The sequence below is a fragment of the Sinocyclocheilus grahami genome, unplaced genomic scaffold (genome assembly GCF_001515645.1).
Source record: "Sinocyclocheilus grahami isolate Dianchi unplaced genomic scaffold, SAMN03320097.WGS_v1.1 scaffold748.1, whole genome shotgun sequence".
NCBI classification, from domain to species: domain Eukaryota; kingdom Metazoa; phylum Chordata; class Actinopteri; order Cypriniformes; family Cyprinidae; genus Sinocyclocheilus; species Sinocyclocheilus grahami.
The window spans coordinates 232,290-251,897 of NW_015505927.1; the positions used below are offsets into that span (position 1 = coordinate 232,290).

Genomic DNA, 19,608 nt, shown 5'->3' on the forward strand with positions numbered 1-19,608 from the left:
TATATATATATATATATATATATATATATATATATATATATATATACATTATCATTCAAAGGTTTGGGGTTAATAAGGTGGTTTTTTTATTTATAAAAATTTATACTTTTATTCAGCAAGAAAAAAAATCACAGGAAAGAGTTGTTTCAAGTTAATGCTGTTCTTTTGCACTTTCTGTTCATCAAAAAAATAAATAAAAAATGCATAACATTTTGAGGAAAAATATTAAGCAACTACAACATATTGGAATGATTTCTAAACGATCATGTGACTGAAGACTGGAGTAATGATTTTGAAATCCATCACTGGAATAAAATCCATTTTAAAATGTATTCAAAATAGAAAATATATATTGTAAATTGTAATAATATTTAACAATAGTGCTGTATTTACTGTATGTTTAATCTAGTAAATGTAGCCGTGGCGAACACAAGACACTTAAAAAACCTTAAAAACCGTGCTGACATCGAACTTTTGAATGTTAGTGTATATATTTATATTTAATTTATTGCCGGTTTTTAACTTTGTGTTTTATGGTCTAGGGCACAAGTGATTTCTGTGTTGCACCAGACAAATTTCTGATGAACCAAACAAAAGATGTAATCAGCTCAGGTGAGTGTATCTCTTATTCTGAATGTATGTACTGTATGTAGGGAGAAATACAGACATGGACACTTACAGTGTTGGGGGTAACGCATTACAAGTAACGAGAGTTACGTAATCAGATTACTTTTTTCAAGTAACTAGTAAAGTAACACATTACTTTTTAATTGACGAGATTATCTGAGTTACTTTTTCAAATAAGTAACGCAAGTTACTTTTTTTTTCCAATTTATTGATTGACAGCTCTCCTGTCCCCATGTTGAGAGAAATCAGAAGATGTTACTGTAGTTCTAAAATAAAAATAAATATGAATATGTATTAATTCATCTCACTCACAAAAAAAACAAATTCAGTATTCCTCAAAATGAATAAAAATAATGCAACTCAGAATATGACGCAAATCTGCAATAATTAAATGTTAAACAGCACAAATATCCTTTGTGTATTTAATCCCATTCTATTAACCAATGTCTTTGCTTCTGACCTTCGATGATCCAGTTCAACCGTACTAATAAGCAAAAATTACTCTAGACAAACATTTGTGTCTTTTTTTTCAAGGACTGCCATAGAGTATAAATGGGATAAATTCAGGGATTAAGATAATCTGTTTTCAAAGTTCGAATCTCATTCAGGGATACTAACGTTTGAAAAAATGAATTTCTGCATAACATTCAGAACTGTAATGTCTAAAATTACTAGAATTAGTCACAGTATAAATTAAAACTAGTACATTTTAATTTAACATAGCAATATACCTAATACAAAGGGTGACCAGTTACTACAGATTCAACCATAATAGAACAGTTACTGCAGATCTGAAGTCACAGCAATTGACCTCCTTCACATAGTAGCCGATAAAAAGGGTTCAGAGTCCTTTTATTTTATTATATTAATTTATTAATTTTTGATTACCATTTTGTAAATTCATTATAAATGCTTTTTATTTAGTCTACCACAGAGACTTATTGACATATTTTTTTAGCTTTTAAAACGAATACATATGCCTGCACTAGTGACCAGTGTTGGGGGTAACGCATTACAAGTAACGAGAGTTACGTAATCAGATTACTTTTTTCAAGTAACTAGTAAAGTAACACATTACTTTTTAATTGACGAGATTATCTGAGTTACTTTTTCAAATAAGTAACGCAAGTTACTTTTTTTTTCCAATTTATTGATTGACAGCTCTCCTGTCCCCATGTTGAGAGAAATCAGAAGATGTTACTGTAGTTCTAAAATAAAAATAAATATGAATATGTATTAATTCATCTCACTCACAAAAAAAACAAATTCAGTATTCCTCAAAATGAATAAAAATAATGCAACTCAGAATATGACGCAAATCTGCAATAATTAAATGTTAAACAGCACAAATATCCTTTGTGTATTTAATCCCATTCTATTAACCAATGTCTTTGCTTCTGACCTTCGATGATCCAGTTCAACCGTACTAATAAGCAAAAATTACTCTAGACAAACATTTGTGTGTCTTTTTTTATTGCTGAAGTGTGTTGAAATCTCTTCTTCTGCATTCTGTACGGACGTAAATTTACTTTCCCTTCAGCCTGAGGCTTATTCATTTCACTTTTGGTGTGAAAAGGCATTTATATTTGCCAAAAAAAAAAAACGTTTTATTTTAAAAACAAACAAACAAGCAAGCCCTGTCCAGATTTAAAAAGTAACGCAAAAGTAATGTAACGCATTACTTTCCGTAAAAAGTAACTAAGTATCGTAATTAGTTACTTTTTATGGAGTAACGCAATATTGTAATGCATTACTTTTAAAAGTAACTTTCCCCAACACTGGACACTTATGCACGTGCACACACACACACACACACACACACACACACACGACAAGTCATGGCCGGCTCATTTAATCTCATATTATGAATGGGGATTATGCTTCTTCAGTGTACAAATTTGCATGAAATGGCATTTTTACACTATCAAGTGCTTGAATAGTTTAAAGGGTTAATCTGAGAGACCTTTATTCCTGCTCCATAATCACTGACTGAATACATTGGTAAAATGGCCATTCCTGTGATCATGTAACTTTAATCCTGTTCTCAGCCATAATATGTTCCTGCACTACCAGACAGACAGAAGCTCCCTCAGGTGCTTGAGGATGGAGAAAAAAAAATTCCATTCCTCAGAGAGGCTGCTTTTTCATAGCACGCAAGACTTAAAGGAATAGTTCACCCAAAAATGAAAATAACACCACAGTCGGAATGGTTAAAAATTGCTTCTAAACCTCTGTTTAGTATAGTGGATATCATGCATCACAAGATTCATTTAATCTTAATGATGACCAGATGTGATTTGTGATTTCTTTTCTTTTCTAAGTTCTATTTGTCATGGTGTTCATAATGCACTTTTTATTGTTTTTTTCTTTTCTAGATATTGTGCATTATTACTTGTACTGCAGCCAGACGCTCCCCAACCCGTTTCAGCAGGTACTATGGTTAATAGAAATGATCACTTGCACATTGTTCTTTAATTTCCTACTAAAATGGTCTTCAATAGGGATGTGAATCATAAGGAATCCAAGGATGCAATTTTTATTCTAGGTTTACTTAATACTGATTTCTTTTAGTACTTTAGAGAAAACAAGATATTTTTTTGATAAAAGAATCATATATTAATGTGTCATTACACCGCTTAAAAACTGAATTGTGAGTCTTAAAGACCCATTTGTTAAAAAGTGGTTCATAAGAGTTTGTGTTTGTTCACAAATTTGTTTTCGTTGGTTACATTTGTTTATACGTCAGCACAGGCATTTCAGTAAGGATGTTTATTGTCTTTTGTATTATTGTTTCTCAGTGAGTGTGCCATTACTTAAAATAGCTAATAACTAATATTTTTGAAACTGAATTGACTCTTTTTGATTGATTCAATAAAAATAAGGAGTTTGTAAGAGTTTGTTCACTTTGCTGTATGTTTGTATGTCAGCAAGAGCAATGCAATATAAAGATGCATATTTATTTTCTTTTGTATTGTTATTCATCAAATTTTTTTTTCAGACTGCAAGCTTACAATTCATCATTTATATTTTCATGGCGTTATTGATTCAGTAACGGCATCCTAACTTAAATGAAACCTCATAAGTGACTAATTGGGGATTTTTGCATAAAAATGCATAAAGCAAACAAATATTGGGTAAAATACCCAAAATACATTTTATAAAACCATTTTTATCAATATTTTTCTGATTTGAATGAGTTATAAGTACATTTGTAATACACTCTCTCATTTGTCTTCCATCTAGGATGGGTTCTTTTACTTGTCCCATCACAATGCATTATGGGATTGTCTTCTCTGCAAAGCATAAATGCAAATGGTGACTTAAAGTTTGGCCAAATATATAGACTGCCTTAAAATGCTCTTTACAGTATTTAGGTTGCTCAGTAGGTTTTAAAATGGCCAATATGAATCCGTTCTAAATTTCCAAATCTACCTATCAGACTTATCATTCTCCCTCTCCACCTACTTTACTCTTTTCCCGACTCTGTGTCTTTCTCCCTCACTTCTCCTGTCTCTCTGCATCTCTCAGGGTTTTTAGGTCAGGCAGTAAAAGGCTAGTGTCCTATATCTCGGCTTGCTGCAGTTCAGCAACAGAGTAACTGTAGACATCTCTCTCAGATCAATAGAGTTGTCACAAAGATAGAGAAACAAACATGTTCATAAGACATCAATTGCATGTCCTGTACTCACTTACTCAAACACACACACACTCACACACAATATCAGTATGTAAAGAGCATCGTCAGCCTTTTCCATTTATGACAATATTCTTGTAATGAGATGGATGTCCGTTTTATCCTATTCCCTTCTCATGTTCTGTTCTTGGTCTCATCTTTGTTTAATTTCTAATCACTGTTTATTCAGACTCACAGTCTGTAAATCTCTCGTTCTGTCACTCATTTTTTGTTTTCTTGCCTCTCTTTTTCATGTGTGGTCTGGGATAGAGATGCATTTTCCTTTCCACAGTGAATTAATTCACTCATATCAAGACAAGAGGGTGAAAATTGTACAAACAAAGTGGATTCATTTAATCAGGTTTTAGATGTGATTTTTCTGCTGTTCCACTTGCTGGTGAATCTTGCAACAAACAAAAGCCTGGGTCATATTTCGTCACAAAATCAAGGAGAATATATAGATTTATTAAATTAGGAAGTCATTTTTATCACTAAAAAAATCACATTATTGTAATACAAAGAATATCATCCCTAGAATATACTAACAAAATTGACATCTCCAGACACAATTTTTGAATATGTATTTATTTTTATATGGTTATTTACGTAGATTTGAGAGCTGACAGTGTTACCAGGTGTGTTCATCTGTGGATGGTGCAGTTTCTCTCTCTGCTGGTAGGGAGTGGAACTGCACATGAGTCTCTTTCAGGATGAACCGTATCTGTGATGTGTAAACTGTGGATATTGTGTTTGTTAGCCCTTAAACATAAGGAACTGATCCTGAATTAGTTTGTTTTGCAGTCCCTGACTGTCTTCCAGAGATCGCTGACCACCATGCAGATCCAGATCCAAGGTCTCCTGCAGTTTGCAGTGCCTCTGTTCCCCACAGCTGAGGTGAGTGTGCATGAGGACTATACAGATAGACTTATGCATTTACTTTAATACTATGTGCTCTATTCAGTATAGCCTGTAGTATAAACCTTTACCAATAAATATTATACATTTATGCATTTAGCAGATGCTTTAATCCAAAATGGCTTGCATTGCATATTTAAAATGAATTTAAACAATAATATTGACTGAATTTCGCATATATATGTGCGAAATTCACTATACAGGTATATACAACTTATGACATTTTTACGACAATCTAGCACACATTGTTTTATATTCTTATTATTGCAATGTAAAAGTATTCATTTTAATTAGACAACATGAAGGCAGTACAAAATGCATGTCATTTTAATTTTTTTTAGTACTGACCTGAACCAGATATATTTCACATCAAACACATTTACATATAATCCACATATAATACACTTTATTCTTAATACTGGGGGTTTTTTTGTCTTCCGGTCCCACACATTCTTTGGTTTTCCTGCATCTTTTGCATATGTAAACCCTTTTGAACAATGACTGATCCATATTTTCACACTGAGGACAACTGAGGGACTCATATGCAACTATTACAAAAAGTTCAAAACGCTCACTGATGCTCCAGAAGGAAATATTATTTCACTTCTTTCTTGGTGAATAAAAAAAGCTGTATGAATAAATGCATTTTATTGTATTGCATTTAATGATTTAAAAAAAATTTTTTGGCCAATTCTATTTTTTTTCATAGCTATTGTGTGTGGTTCTTTTCAGAGGGATTTATTGAGTATTCAGAATTTATTGAATAATTCAGAGGCCAGTTTACATCAGCTCACTGCACTTCTAGACTGCCGAGGACTCAATAAGGTACCGAGCACACATTAATGTTCCACCTGCTTCTGTCTAATATGATGCTGTGAGATTTTAGCAATTAGTCAAATGCATCTAAATCTCTTGTGGGGTGTGTGTGTTTGCAGGACTACCTGGACGCTCTGATAGGTGTGTGTTATGATGGCGTGGAGGGGTTGCTGTATCTCTGTCTGTTCTCTCTGCTGGCGGCCTGTGCCTTCTCTGTCATGCTGTGTGCCATCCCGAGAGCGTGGCGACAGATTGCCAACAGGTACAGTACATACACAGAGAATGCATTTAGATCACTCACTATTGACTATAGTGCACTAAACTCTAATCAAACATCCATAAACTAGCTAATTAAGTTCTTTGGGAGTCAGTTGAGAAATACAGCCAGGTCTGTTAGAGCCTTTGCATGAAGAAAGCATGCCGAAAACTTGGTAACTGTCATTACAAGCATGACCTGAGGGTGCTTGCAGAGTTTTGGCACGGCGCCACCTACTAGTCAAGAGATATGAAAAACTTTTATTTTTGCTTATAATTTCTGAACAGTTTGACCAAAATTTAAGAGACTGGTCTATTTAGATTCTGTATAGAGTCACACTGTATCCAGTTTTTTGCCATTGTGAATTTTGTTATAAAATACTGTATTTTACAAATGCGTTGGCATATTTTTATGAAACTTGACTTGTGTCTTTAGCACCATAACCTGAAGCAACCTATGAAGTTTTGGGCCGATGCCATGTAGTGGTCACAAGAGATAACACAAAGTACAAATATGCTTACATTTTTTCTCACCTCTTTCTGAAACCATTTTTGTATAACTGTCAAATTTAATGGCATGATGCCAAACTGAACCTGACTACACCAGATCAATTTGGTGGCAGCGCCACCTGTTGGTCAAAAGTGACATTACCCTCCTGACCTGAAAACTAATTTTAAACAACATTCATTTATTGTGACGCAACAGTGCGCAGTGAGATATTTGGAAATAGCGATGCAAAATTATCTAGAAAGTGGAACATAAGATAGAAACCAAACAGGTGCTGGTCAGCATTGAGTTCCGTAGTATGAAAAAAATACTAAGGAATTCAATGGGCACCAGAAACTGTTTGGTTACCCACATTCTTCAGAATATTGTCTTTTATGTACAACAGAAGAAAGAAACTTCTGGTTGGAACAATTCTAAGGTGAATAAATGACCATTTTCATTAATGGGTGAACTATCCCTTTAATTCTATTTTTAATTCTGATGGTGCTATTTTTGTAAATTGCACTTTTGTTCTGTATTTTTGCAGCCTTGGTTAGCAACGGAGACAAATCTTACCGGCCCCAAACTTTTGAATGATTGTGTAAACAATGCTGCACTTTCTCTCCACAGAGATCGAGATTACGATGACATTGATGACGGGGACCCGTTTAACCCTCAGAGCCGGCGAATGGCATCCCATCATTCACACCAGGGCAACATGCACAGCTTCTGCAGCTACAGTAGCAGCATAGGCAGCCAAACCAGCCTGCAACCTCCAACACAGGCTGTGACCAACGCACCCCTGTCAGAATATATGTAAGAGTCAACCTTAAACATGATTTATTCTTTTTCATATTCTGTGATATAATTGTTTTCAGATTGATGCATCTGGATTTTGTGTGACAGCTCAATTCAGTAACTTTTGGGTAGGAGAGGGGAGCTGATGTTGATTGATTTTCCTTTCTTGAGGAATATTAGAGGAAGTTCACTTACTGTATTATTTCTAAAATACTTATATCCTTTCTCCTTCCTCACTCTGTCTTCCTGAATTCTCGCCCTCATTTTCTCTTTTCATTTATCACTATCTTGTTTTGACAGGAACCAGTCTGCACTGTTTGGAGGAAACCCACGCTATGAGAACGTGCCACTGATCGGGAGGGGATCTCCTCCTCCTTCGGTGCGTTGGGCTCCAGAGGCCAAGTCCTTCTCATGACCCACACATACACTTGTGTTGACACAATGACAATAATTCACACCAAAGATTTAACCTTTTTTCATAATCATTTTAAGGGTCAATATGAAATCAAAATTGGCCATATGTACACTATTTTTCAAAAGTATATGTTCTATTTAAAGGATATATACAGTGTGTGTATATATATATATATATATATATATATATTCAGAAAGCAAACATTAAATTAATCAAATGTGGTAGTAAAGACATTTACAAAAGATTTCTATTCCAAAAAAGTGCTGTTTCTATTATCAAAGACTCCTAAAAATATATAATTGTTTCTACAAAAATATTAAGCAACATTACTGTTTTCAGAATTGGTGGTAATACATGTTTCTTGAGCATCAAATCAGCATATTATATATATATATATATATATATATATATATTCAGAAAGCAAACATTAAATTAATCAAAAGTGGTAGTAAAGACATTTACAAAAGATTTCTATTCCAAAAAAGTGCTGTTTCTATTATCAAAGACTCCTAAAAATATATAATTGTTTCTACAAAAATATTAAGCAACATTACTGTTTTCAGAATTGGTGGTAATACATGTTTCTTGAGCATCAAATCAGCATATTAGAATGATTACTGAAGGATCATGTGACACTGAAGACTGAAGTAATGATGCTGAAAATTCAGCTTTAATAATAACAATACCTTTTATTTATAGTGCGCCTTTATTTCCAATCACAAGAATAAATAATGTTTAGAAATGTATTAAAATAGAAAAGTTATTTTATTGAAAATAATATTTCACAGTATTTTAACTATATGTTTGCTCAATTAAATGCAGCCTTGGTGAGCATTTTTTCAAAAACATAAAAAAATAAAATACCAACCCCAACTTTTGAACAATAGTGTACTTCCTTGGTACTTATTGTGTTATTGTGCACAATTCATCTGTGCTCATCATAACAACAATTAGACATGGTATGAAGAGAGTAAATGGGAAAATTTTGATTTCACGTTGACCTTAAAACTCTTGCCATGATTATTTCTACCCTTAATCTTCTATTTGTCCTCTGATGGCCAGTGGCTTTCTACTGTCTTCTGCTAATAGCTTCTTTTACGTTTTTTTCTTTCTTTGTTTGTTTGTATGTTTCTCTGTTTGTATGTTTCTGTTCTATTTTTTTCTTCTTCCTTATTTTAACCAAAAAAATAAAATTATTTTTGGAGCTTTACTCTCAGCCATATAGAAACCGCGTAAGTTGCTGTATGATTACAGTATTATTGTCCCACTCCCTTTGTTCTCTTTCCTTTTATTTCATCCCTTGTTTTATCCCATGAGTTTGAATAAATTGTGTGGGTGATTTTGTCCCTGTCCCCCTTCACTCCTGGCATGGATTCTCATAAACATACCCACATATGTTGTATGTTAGGCACAGATGAGCTACGTAGAGCACGCCCACCATTGGTAGATCAGAATGCATTTACAAGAGCATTTTCCTGTCGGATTGTAGTGTTGTCTGGCCACTAGCATGCTTTACAAACCCTTTTGTTAGCTAATAACTTTATACAGGTTTAGAGCAACATGAGGGTGAGTAATTGATGACAGGATTTTCTTTTTTTATATACAATCTTTTAGATATTAGCTAGCTAATAAACCTGTATTGGCGTCATCGGTAAACTTGTAGTCTACACCGAACACAAAAAGTGTAGTTCATTTTCATTTCACTACTGAAAAATGGTTCCTGTTGGCTTGAATGGTTTTAGTGATCTATATATGTGTTGATGTTTTTCACAGTACTCTCCAACCATGAGAGCCACCTATCTCTCCATGACCGAAGACCAGATCAGACACTTTGGGGAGGATTTCCGAGCGTAGAACTGATCTGTTGTCCTCTGGTGTGAGGCTTTACACGCTGGAAATATGGACATATGGAAAACTTTCACGCCAGCATGTCTGCGCGCCCTTCTTTGTGTTTAATAAGCACAGTCTGAGAGGAGAACGTCATTTAAGAGCACTCTGTGTGTGTTCATACAGGTGCTTGCATGTCTGTGTGTGTTTGTCGATTATTCTAATGGTGCGATGCTTCTTTTCCCTCACTACTGACACATTTGTGAGGTGCTGAAATATCCTCTCTCTAATCTGTTTTACTTGTATGTTTACACCATATTTTCATTAAATAGACTGTTGGTCTTCCCTATTGCCTTTTCAGCTGCAGAAACTGTTTGACGTGGGTAACAAAAACTTATTTGGACCCACTCTATATTAAGTGTCTTTAACTACCATGTGCTAACATTTAAATTAATCATTTGATGCAGTGCACTTCTTGTGTACATAGAAAAAAAAAATAATACCTGCATGTAATTACATCTGTAATTCATTTCTGTAATTGCACCTGCTGCATATATTACACTTTTAAAACTAACCATACCATGAAACCATAGGGAAGTCGTGGCCTAATGGTTAGAGAGTCTCGTACCGGCAGGGATTGTCGGTGGGGGGAGTGAATGTACAGCACTCTCTCCCACCTTCAATACCATGACTGAGGTGCCCTTGAGCAAGGCACCGAACCCCCAACTGCTCCCAGGGCGCCGCAGCATAAATGGCTGCCCTCTGCTCCGGGTGTGTGTTCACGGTGTGTGTGTGTTCACAGCTGTGTGTGTGCACACTTTGGATGGGATAAATGCAAAGCACTAATTCCAAGTATGGGTCACCATACTTGGCCACATGTAACGTCACTTTGTTTAAAACCAGTCACTCACCTTAACTGCATCCAATCTCAAATACTTTTTTCGATCTAATGTAATTTCATTTCAGCTTTATTTCAATGACTGAAAATGATTTTTAATTACGTTTAGTTAAAAATAACAACACTGATAAATAACAATTGATTCTTTTTTTTCATAATAGTAGATAAAGACAACTAATATAAATATAGTGGGACCTCTATTTTTAGGCATAGAAATTGAGCATTTGTTTTCTTACCGGAGTACATAACCTTATAAAGGTTACCCATTTGTCATTTTAAAGATTTTGTACATATAAGTGTGGACACTGGTTAAAGCAGGGCTGTCCAAACTCGGTCCTGGAGGGCCGGTGTCCTGCAGAGTTTAGCTCCAGCTTGCCACAACACACCTCACTGGAAGTTTCTATGCCTAGTAAGAGCTTGATTAGCTGGTTCAGGTGTGTTTAATTCGGGTTGGAGCTAAACTCTGCAGGACACCGGCCCTCCAGGACCGAGTTTGGATAGCCCTGGGTTAAAGTATTAATATTCTGTCCATTGGACATTCAGTCCTATATAGTGTACAGCATTGCTAGTATCAGCATTGTAGGTTTGCTAGGTACTTTTCTTAGCAGTTGTTCATGAAAAGTTGTCTTATGTTTTTTATGTTGCTACTGTGCAGTGTGGGCTTCATGGACATGTCATCACTTTTTATGATGGCTAACTGTACAGATACCAGTGCATCATCTTATTTTGAAGTGAAGCTTCTTTTGTTTTCTAAATGTGTTTTGTGCCAAGAATGGAAGCATGTTTTGTGCCTCTAAAGCCTTTGTTTTCTTTCCCTTTCATTGCTTTATTCAGTGAGCGACCACTGATGTATCTATGGGAGAGGGGAATAAAAGCTTTTCTATTTGTTTTGCATGTAGAGGCATTTTAAGCACAACATGATCACTTGAAATTTAAAGTGAACAAACATACAGTAGATTTGTTCCACAAATGATGTTTCTGACATCCTGAGAGATGTCCACCTCTTTTCCAGCAGGCACAGATGATGGGTCATTTTACTTGGAACTTAAAATTAAAGATCATATCATATCAACTTGAGAGAGCACACTGAGCCAATTTCTTCCTATGATGCAAATACACATGCTTTGTATTAACATGTTGAGCAGCTGTAAATAACCTGTTTGATAACTGATGTTGTGTGATGATTTGTATTTCTTTCTTTGCTCCATGCTTGTGTGCCATTTTCAGTATATTGTTTGATCAAATCAGCTACTTGGACAGATGCTTAATCTCATTTGAGATTTATGGTCGCATCCGTTTGGTTTATTGTATAGTTAGACTCTTACATTTTTTTTAAAAAAACTGATTTTAATACTTTGGGTGCATGAATAGCACTGTTGCAGACACTGAGGGTGGTGCTTTATTTCCGTCTACAGAAACATGGATATAATAAAACCATTTTGAATTGAAATAAGACCTATGAGTGTAGCAGTTATTTTTGAAAGTTATAGGCACATAACATTTATGTATGGCACTTATATCCAGTAGCTGGGCATGTTTATTTTTATTTTTTTTTACACTATATAGGGTAAGTTGTCACACTGATAATGCTGCCATAAAACACAATTTTTTTTTTACTTTGCATCAAAATGTAAACCTTAAAACAATTATGAAATTGCAAAATGTAAAGGGCAGTGTTATAAAAATAGCAAATTGTTTTGGCCAACAAGTGTTAATAAACTTTAGAAGTTATAATACTTATAATACTAATCCTGTGAAAACAGTTTAACTTTATGGTTAAGATCTACTATTCATAATACATTTGTTATAGCCTGTATGTGACCCTGGACCACAAAACCAGCCTTAAGTTGCACGGGGATATTTGTAGCAGTAGCCAAAAATACATTGTATGGGTCAAAATTATCGATTTTTCTTTAATGCCAAAAATCATTAGGATATTAAGTAAAGATCATGTTCCATGAAGATATTTTGTAAATTTCCTACCGTAAATAGGCCTATATCAAAACTTAATTTTTGATTAGTAATATGCATTGCTAAGAACTTAATTTGGACAACTTCAAAGGCGATTTTCTAAATATTTTGATTTTTTTTTTTTTTTGCACCTTCAGATTCCAGATTTTCACATAGTTGTATCTCGGCCAAATATCGTCCTATCCTAACAAACCACACATCAACGAAAAGCTTATTTATTCAGCTTTCAGATGATGTATAAATCTCAAGTTTGAAAAATTGACACTTAAAGGTACAATATGTAATTTTTGCCACTAGAGGGCGCATATTCAAAACAAACAAGGCGTAGTTAGATGAGCCGTGGCTGAGTGTGGAATCATGGGAGTTGTGGTCTTCATCCCCACAGCCGAAGCAATCCGATGGGACTCGGGCAGAAATCATGTTCATGGATGAGCTAATGTATTAAAGATTTATTAACGTCGTAGTATGAAGCAGAGTGAGGCGTTACACACGGCCCGAAAGCAGCGGAGCTTTTATTATGCCACAGTCGACCGCTTCCGCTCCTTCCAGCAGAAGCAAGCAGCGCAAGTAAGCAGCGCTGTTTTATCACACTAGATACATTTGTTCTGTTATAATGCTACTCTGTGCAGTCGTCACCTGTCTAATAGCCTTTAAGACTGGTCTTGTGGACCAGGGTCACATATATTATTAGCCTCAACAGCTATTGCAGAAATATGACGATTTGTCATATGATGGTTTCAGCTTGGAGGGGGAAACACACACATACACACACACACACATACATACACACGCACACACACATACACGCACACACACACACACACACACAGATTTGTTTTTATGGTTTATGGGGACTCTCCATAGGCGTAATGGTAAGAGTTTTGAAATGAACGCTTAAAAAAAAAACGACATACAAACCCACCGCTAGAGAAAACAAGCATTTGTGTAACTGGACTTGACTCAAACCCATAGGCCTACAGTTAAGTTGCTGAGAAATAGTAATATTTACTAATACTAAAACTAATACTGTAGTAATGTTTGACAAGGACGCGTTGCTTAAAGTTGAATAAATGATGATGAAATAATAAACTGAAATAAAACTGAATTTAACCATCTTATATTCCTTATAATTCCTGAGTTAAAAAGAGTTCATGCTATTTTTCCTCAATGTGCCAGCGAGTGTTGATATATGGCGCCCTCTACTGGCGCTGTGTCTAACAGCAGCAAAAAAGCGAGTAGAAAGCCTGAGTTTAAACAGCCAACAGGGTTAGTGTAGTCTGAATGAAAAATGATCAAATAACGCGTTTATATCTATACGTACAATTTTAAGCAGAACTCGTTGCTTTTGGTATTTAGTAGTATTAACATGACCACTTTTAAAGAGTACAGTATGTGTGTAAAGGACAGGCGCTAGGACACAGTAAACTCCTGCAGACCCAGAAAGCCTCACCGAATCACGTAAGATTAATAACGTGCCGGATTATGAAAGAGTTTAGTATTAAACGGGTGCCTGCTGTAGACTGACACATGCCGCAGAATGCTATCTTTAATGCAGTCATTTCGCAATTTTTGACACAGCATTCTGCTTTTGGTCTAAACTGCTCAAATAAATGTCCACAATAATCATATTAAATCATACTTAGACCTTATAATATCTGTCTGCTGCTGTTTTATTGGGCATTAACAGTAAAGAGAGGGGGAAGCAGTGTTGGTGCTGCTATCCTAATCGAAGCCGGGTCAGAATTGATTAGCTAAGTCGTTTACGACGAGGAGGAAGTCTTTAACGGCAGGTAACCGGTTTAGTCGGTGTTATAATCTAACATAACGTTACTTAAACGTTGAAACGTTTATAAAAAGTTTTTATAATTACAAAACAAAATGTTTGTTCTGTATGTAAGTTTCAGCTTAATTTTTTCATCAGTAAGTGTGCGTGACAGCCTACTATAAGTACTCTAAAACTATATATATATATATGTGTGTGTGTGTGTGTGTGTGTGTTTGGGATCATTGTCCTGCTACATAACCCAAGTGCGCTTGAGCTTGAGGTCACTGATGGCCGGACATTCTCCTTCAGGATTTTCTGATAGAGTGCAGAATTCATGGTTCCGTCAATTATGGCAAGTTGTCCAGGTCCTGAAGCTGCAAAGCAGCCCCAGATCATCACACTACCACCACCATGTTTGACTGTATAAAAACCTTAAAATCTCTATGTACATTATATTAATTCTCAAAAGTTTTATGATTTCAATAATTGATAAATGGCATATTTGTATTTTAAAGAATTAATTACAATTAAATAAAAAATTACCCATAATTTGTCACCAGCTTGATTTCATCAGTGAGCGAGCGTGACATGCTGTAATTCCTCTAAAACTATTTTAAACAAAATTTTGAAACAGTTCTGAAGGGAATATATGGCATATTTTATTTAAAAAAAGAAAAAGAAATGACACCCCACAGGACCATTTAAAATTAATGAAAGAAAACAAAAAGTTTAAACAAAACGTAATGTTAAAATAAAAAAATAAATACCAAAAAAATAAAAATAAAAAAGATACAAATATAAATTTAATCAGGAATTGTTTACACCATCTTCTTTTAACATTTCTTACCTTTAGCTAAAATGAAGATTGTGTACGTGTACACAAAAAAGCACAGTGAGTTTGGGCACCAGTGTAACTTTTCAGACCATCCAGCTGAGCTGCATGTGGACATTCTGCCTGACATTTCCCTCGCTGCAGACTTCACAGTGAGAGATCTATGTAATGTGACCGTTCAGTGCGCCGAGGAAATGTCCGAGCATGAGGTGAGACCAGCATTAACACAGCAACAAAAAATTAAAATACAGAAATCCATGAAAGTGCAATCTTTGCACATTTTTTGTTGTTGTTGCTGTGTAATGCTGTACAACTGTACGTTCATAAAATATCATGAAATGTATTATTACACTTTCGTATAATATGAATTAGTTTTCATCATGGATTGAATTGTCATGAAATTCTTGTCGTGTTCAGGTGAACACAGAGCGCTTTGAATCCGAGTCACGAGGAATAAACCATGTGGAATTAGGGTGGCCGAAAGATCTCAATCCAGAGGACATGGAGGCGACCATACGCTACAGGAAGAAAGTGGAGAAAGATGAATACTATCAGAACACTATTATGCAGATTGCTGGTGTGAGAGCCTTAAACTGTTAACCATGAATTATTAGACGAGCAATATACAAGACTTTTATATTAGACATACTTTTGATTTCCTTATTGAAAAACAAGCCCAATTTTGCCCATTGCAGCTCATGGAACACTGTTGCAAGCAGAACAACGCCACTGACGTCTACCAGGAGTTTTTTGAGGATGAGGATGAGGAGGTATTGGAGGAATCGGAGGAACAGCCATCAGCAAAGACAATCAATGTCTTCAGGTGAGCGCACTTAACTGTAATGATAGGGCAATATATCAACAAGGTCACTGTTTTTTACGCTTTTCAGCATTTTTAATTTTAGGACATTTTGGATAAATATTGTGTTCATTTAAATTCAGTGATTTTTTAAAATATATATTTTTAATCTTATTTTCTATCATATATGTACATTACCAAACACAATTTTGGGATCAGTAAGACTTTTTTTTAAGGATGCACTAAACTGATCAAAAGCAACAGTTAAAACATTTATAATGTTTCCATTTCAGATGAATGCTGTTCTTTTGAACTATTTGAATGATCAATTTCTTATAATTATCAATTATCAAAGAAAAGGATTAACCCCTATTTACAAGTGCACATTAGGATGGACTTGTTCTAAAAAAATGAAATTATTATTTTTCTTTTTTTTCCAGAACTATTTACATAAATAGAACTTTTGAATCGTATCATTTTTAATACTGTGTTTTTTCTAGAGACCCGAATGAAGTGAAGCGCACAGCCTCCAGTTTGTCCTGGCACCCCGATGGCAACCATAAACTTGCTGTCGCCTACTCTTCCCTGGAGTTTCAAAGAGCACCCAATGACATGAGCTTCGACTCCTTCATATGGGACATTGGTATAACATAAGAACAGCGCTTTTTGTGATATAACAAAACAAGTCATGTGCCATATATAGCAAGAACAAAAATATGTTTTTTTACTTTCAGAAAATCCCAATAAACCTGAAATGACTCTGAAACCTGTATCTCCACTTGTATGTCTAGAGTACAACCCAAAAGATTCACACATTCTTGTTGGGGGAAGCTACAATGGACAAATCGGTGGGTTTTATCACCTGAGCGCCTCTCTGGATGCACAATTAATCATGTTCCATTCCAGCAACCAAAACACTTATGGCCATCTGAGCTCTTTTAGTGGTGTAATTACATTGGCCTCAGTCGCTCTGTGCATTTTTAGTTCTCAATAAATTATGGTTAATGGAAAAAAGTACCTTTGACCTTGTCTGAATAGCTGGACTAATAGCATATGGCAGTATGTACTTGAGTATGTACTTTGGAATGGCATCTGTAGATTAATTTGTGTAAATGTACATGAATAACCTTGTATATATATATATATATATATATATACAGTGGGTACGGAAAGTAATTTAACCCATTTCCAGCATATTGGGACACTCGTAAGGGCAGCCAGCCAGCAGAGATGTCCACCATCGAACACAGCCATAGAGATCCTGTCTACAAAGTCACCTGGCTGCAGTCGAAGACAGGCACGAACATCTTCTCGGCTTCTACAGATGGCCAGGTCTGTGTGCAATGACACAAAAGTCTAAAACTAAAGTAATAAACCACACAATCTTTCACTGAGACTTGCACTGCATGCTAATGAAGTCAACAGAGATAAGACACTCATGCATCTGACACCAGGTACTCTGGTGGGACATTCGGAAGATGAGTGAGCCCACTGAGAGACTCGTACTGGACCCTAGTAAAAAGGGCAACCTTGACAATGCCCTTGGTGCAGTCTCGCTGGAGTTTGAGACCACTATGGTAAGAGCTGTCCTTAGTTTTCTTGGCTCACTGCAAGAAGAAATTTTGTAGAAATAGATGTTGAGAACTTAAAACATCCTTTGTTTTTGATTACACAAGCCCACTAAGGTCATGGTGGGCACAGAGCAGGGTCTTGTGGTTTCATGCAATCGCAAAGCAAAAACCCCTGCTGAGAAGATTGTATGCACATACAGTGGACACCACGGTCCCATTTACGCCCTGCAGAGAAACCCATTTTTTCCTAAGAACTTCTTGACTGTTGCTGTCTGGACCGCCTGCATTTGGTCGGAGGATATCAAGGAGTCCTCCATCATGTGGACCAAGTAACTTCAGTTTTGTTGTTCAAATACAGCATTATAAAATTAGTTTTTACTGTATTTTTGGTTAAATAAATGCAACCTTGAGCATAAGAGACTTTCAAAAACATTTTAAAATCTTACTAACTGTTAAATGGTAGTGTAGATGTAACGTGCACAGGTGCCAGTATTTCTAATCTGTTTCTACAGGTATCACATGGCCCATCGGTTAGATGGCTGTTGGAGTCCAGTCAGGCCATCGGTTTTCTTTACACTAAAGATGGACGGCACCTTGGACGTGTGGGACATCTTGTTTAAACAGAACGACCCCACTCTCAGCCTTAAAGTTGGTCCTTAATGCCTCCCCCTTGTACTGAATCTATCTCACAGTCCAATATCTCAGCGTTATCTGTTAAGAAATATTCACAGTGTGTGTGTGTGTGTGTGTGTGTGTGTGTGTGTGTGTGTTTTTCCTCACAGGTTTGTGATGAAGCCCTGTGCAGCATCCGGGTGCAAGATAACGGCCGCTTCCTGGGCTGTGGCTCTCAGCTGGGAACCACCACACTGCTGGAGATTTCAGCAGGCCTGTGCACACTGCAGAAGAACGAGAAGGCCATGGTCTCAGAGGTCAGACACAAACACACCTGAACATGCACAACATAAAGATTTCTTTATATTCCATAGTAAAATATACATTATATAATACTGTTCAAAAGTGACCAAGGCTGCATTTGTTGTAAAAACAGTACTATTGTGAAATATTATTATAATTTAAAATAACTAATATATTTTAATACATTTAAAAAATATATATATTTTTTTGTTATGGCAAAGCTGAATTTTCAGCATCATTACTCCACTCTTCAGTGTCACATAATCTTTCAGAAATCATTCTAATATGCTGATTTGGTGCACAAGAAACATTTCTACTAATTGTCAACTGTGTGAAGAGAAAGAGTTCCAGGAGGAGCATGAAACTAATGGTGTTTCTTCCTTTACAAGAAGAGAAATCTCTCTGTAGATTGCCAACACCGAGCTGGTGTCATACTCGGATCATGTTCGCAACCCATTTTACTTCCATAATTTGATGTATTTCTGAGTGAAATGGGATATTCTTTTATTTATCATGAACAAACTGGAATGTGTAAAATGGGCATTAAATACCAGAAGTGGATTGGAGTTTCACAGGATGACCAAGAACTCTGTAAAGCTGCTTTGAAACAAGATGCATTGTAAAAAAAAAAAAGTGCTATACAAATAAACCTGACTCAACCAGGAATGTGCATTAAGAAAGTAGATTGGTGATTTCATGTTGACTTTAAGGAATCAATGCAACTGACTGTTTATTGTGTTTCTTATGTTATGTCACTAAACTAAAAGTGACTAATTAAATAAAATACATTTAGCATTTTTAATTATGTGTGATCATTGCAATTATTCCAGCAGTTGTCAGTGTTGTTTCAGACATTCACACATCTTTCATATCCTCAAAATAGCATTTTTAGTCTGATATGGAATTGTGAAACTGCTAGCGACTTACTTTTTTTGTAAAAAAAAAAATATATATAAAATGTTCATAACAGCTAACTGTAAATATTCACTATTGTTTGATTATATTTGTCATTATATCCTTCCACATGTGTCTTAAGATCTCAAA

General features: G+C 35.5%; 2 protein-coding genes across 4 annotated transcripts in view; both read left to right on the forward strand.

Annotated features, from left to right (window-relative positions):
- The window catches only part of LOC107560957 (protein tweety homolog 2-like), a 71,317-nt gene extending 61,028 nt beyond the window's left edge, over positions 1 to 10,289 (forward strand). The window contains exons 7-15 of one of the 3 annotated variants that reach the window (XM_016245264.1): positions 543 to 612; positions 3,003 to 3,058; positions 5,102 to 5,194; positions 5,948 to 6,040; positions 6,151 to 6,293; positions 7,404 to 7,589; positions 7,872 to 7,950; positions 9,192 to 9,218; positions 9,760 to 10,289. In XM_016245264.1, the coding sequence (XP_016100750.1) occupies positions 543 to 612; positions 3,003 to 3,058; positions 5,102 to 5,194; positions 5,948 to 6,040; positions 6,151 to 6,293; positions 7,404 to 7,589; positions 7,872 to 7,950; positions 9,192 to 9,218; positions 9,760 to 9,840 (828 nt within the window). In that variant the 3' untranslated portion in view covers positions 9,841 to 10,289. Of the gene's footprint in view, positions 1 to 542; positions 613 to 3,002; positions 3,059 to 5,089; positions 5,195 to 5,947; positions 6,041 to 6,150; positions 6,294 to 7,403; positions 7,590 to 7,871; positions 7,951 to 9,191; positions 9,219 to 9,759 lie in introns of all 3 variants that reach the window. The other 2 variants (XM_016245265.1, XM_016245266.1) reach the window with 2 other exon arrangements.
- Positions 10,290 to 15,305: 5,016 nt separating this feature from the next.
- LOC107560951 (dynein intermediate chain 2, axonemal-like) lies at positions 15,306 to 18,599 on the forward strand. Its single transcript, XM_016245261.1, has 10 exons — positions 15,306 to 15,488; positions 15,697 to 15,858; positions 15,975 to 16,102; positions 16,579 to 16,721; positions 16,813 to 16,926; positions 17,271 to 17,410; positions 17,533 to 17,655; positions 17,755 to 17,978; positions 18,162 to 18,297; positions 18,432 to 18,599. Exons 1-10 carry the CDS (start codon positions 15,306 to 15,308, stop codon positions 18,597 to 18,599), a joined length of 1,521 nt encoding a protein of 506 aa, XP_016100747.1.
- Positions 18,600 to 19,608: the final 1,009 nt, after the last annotated feature.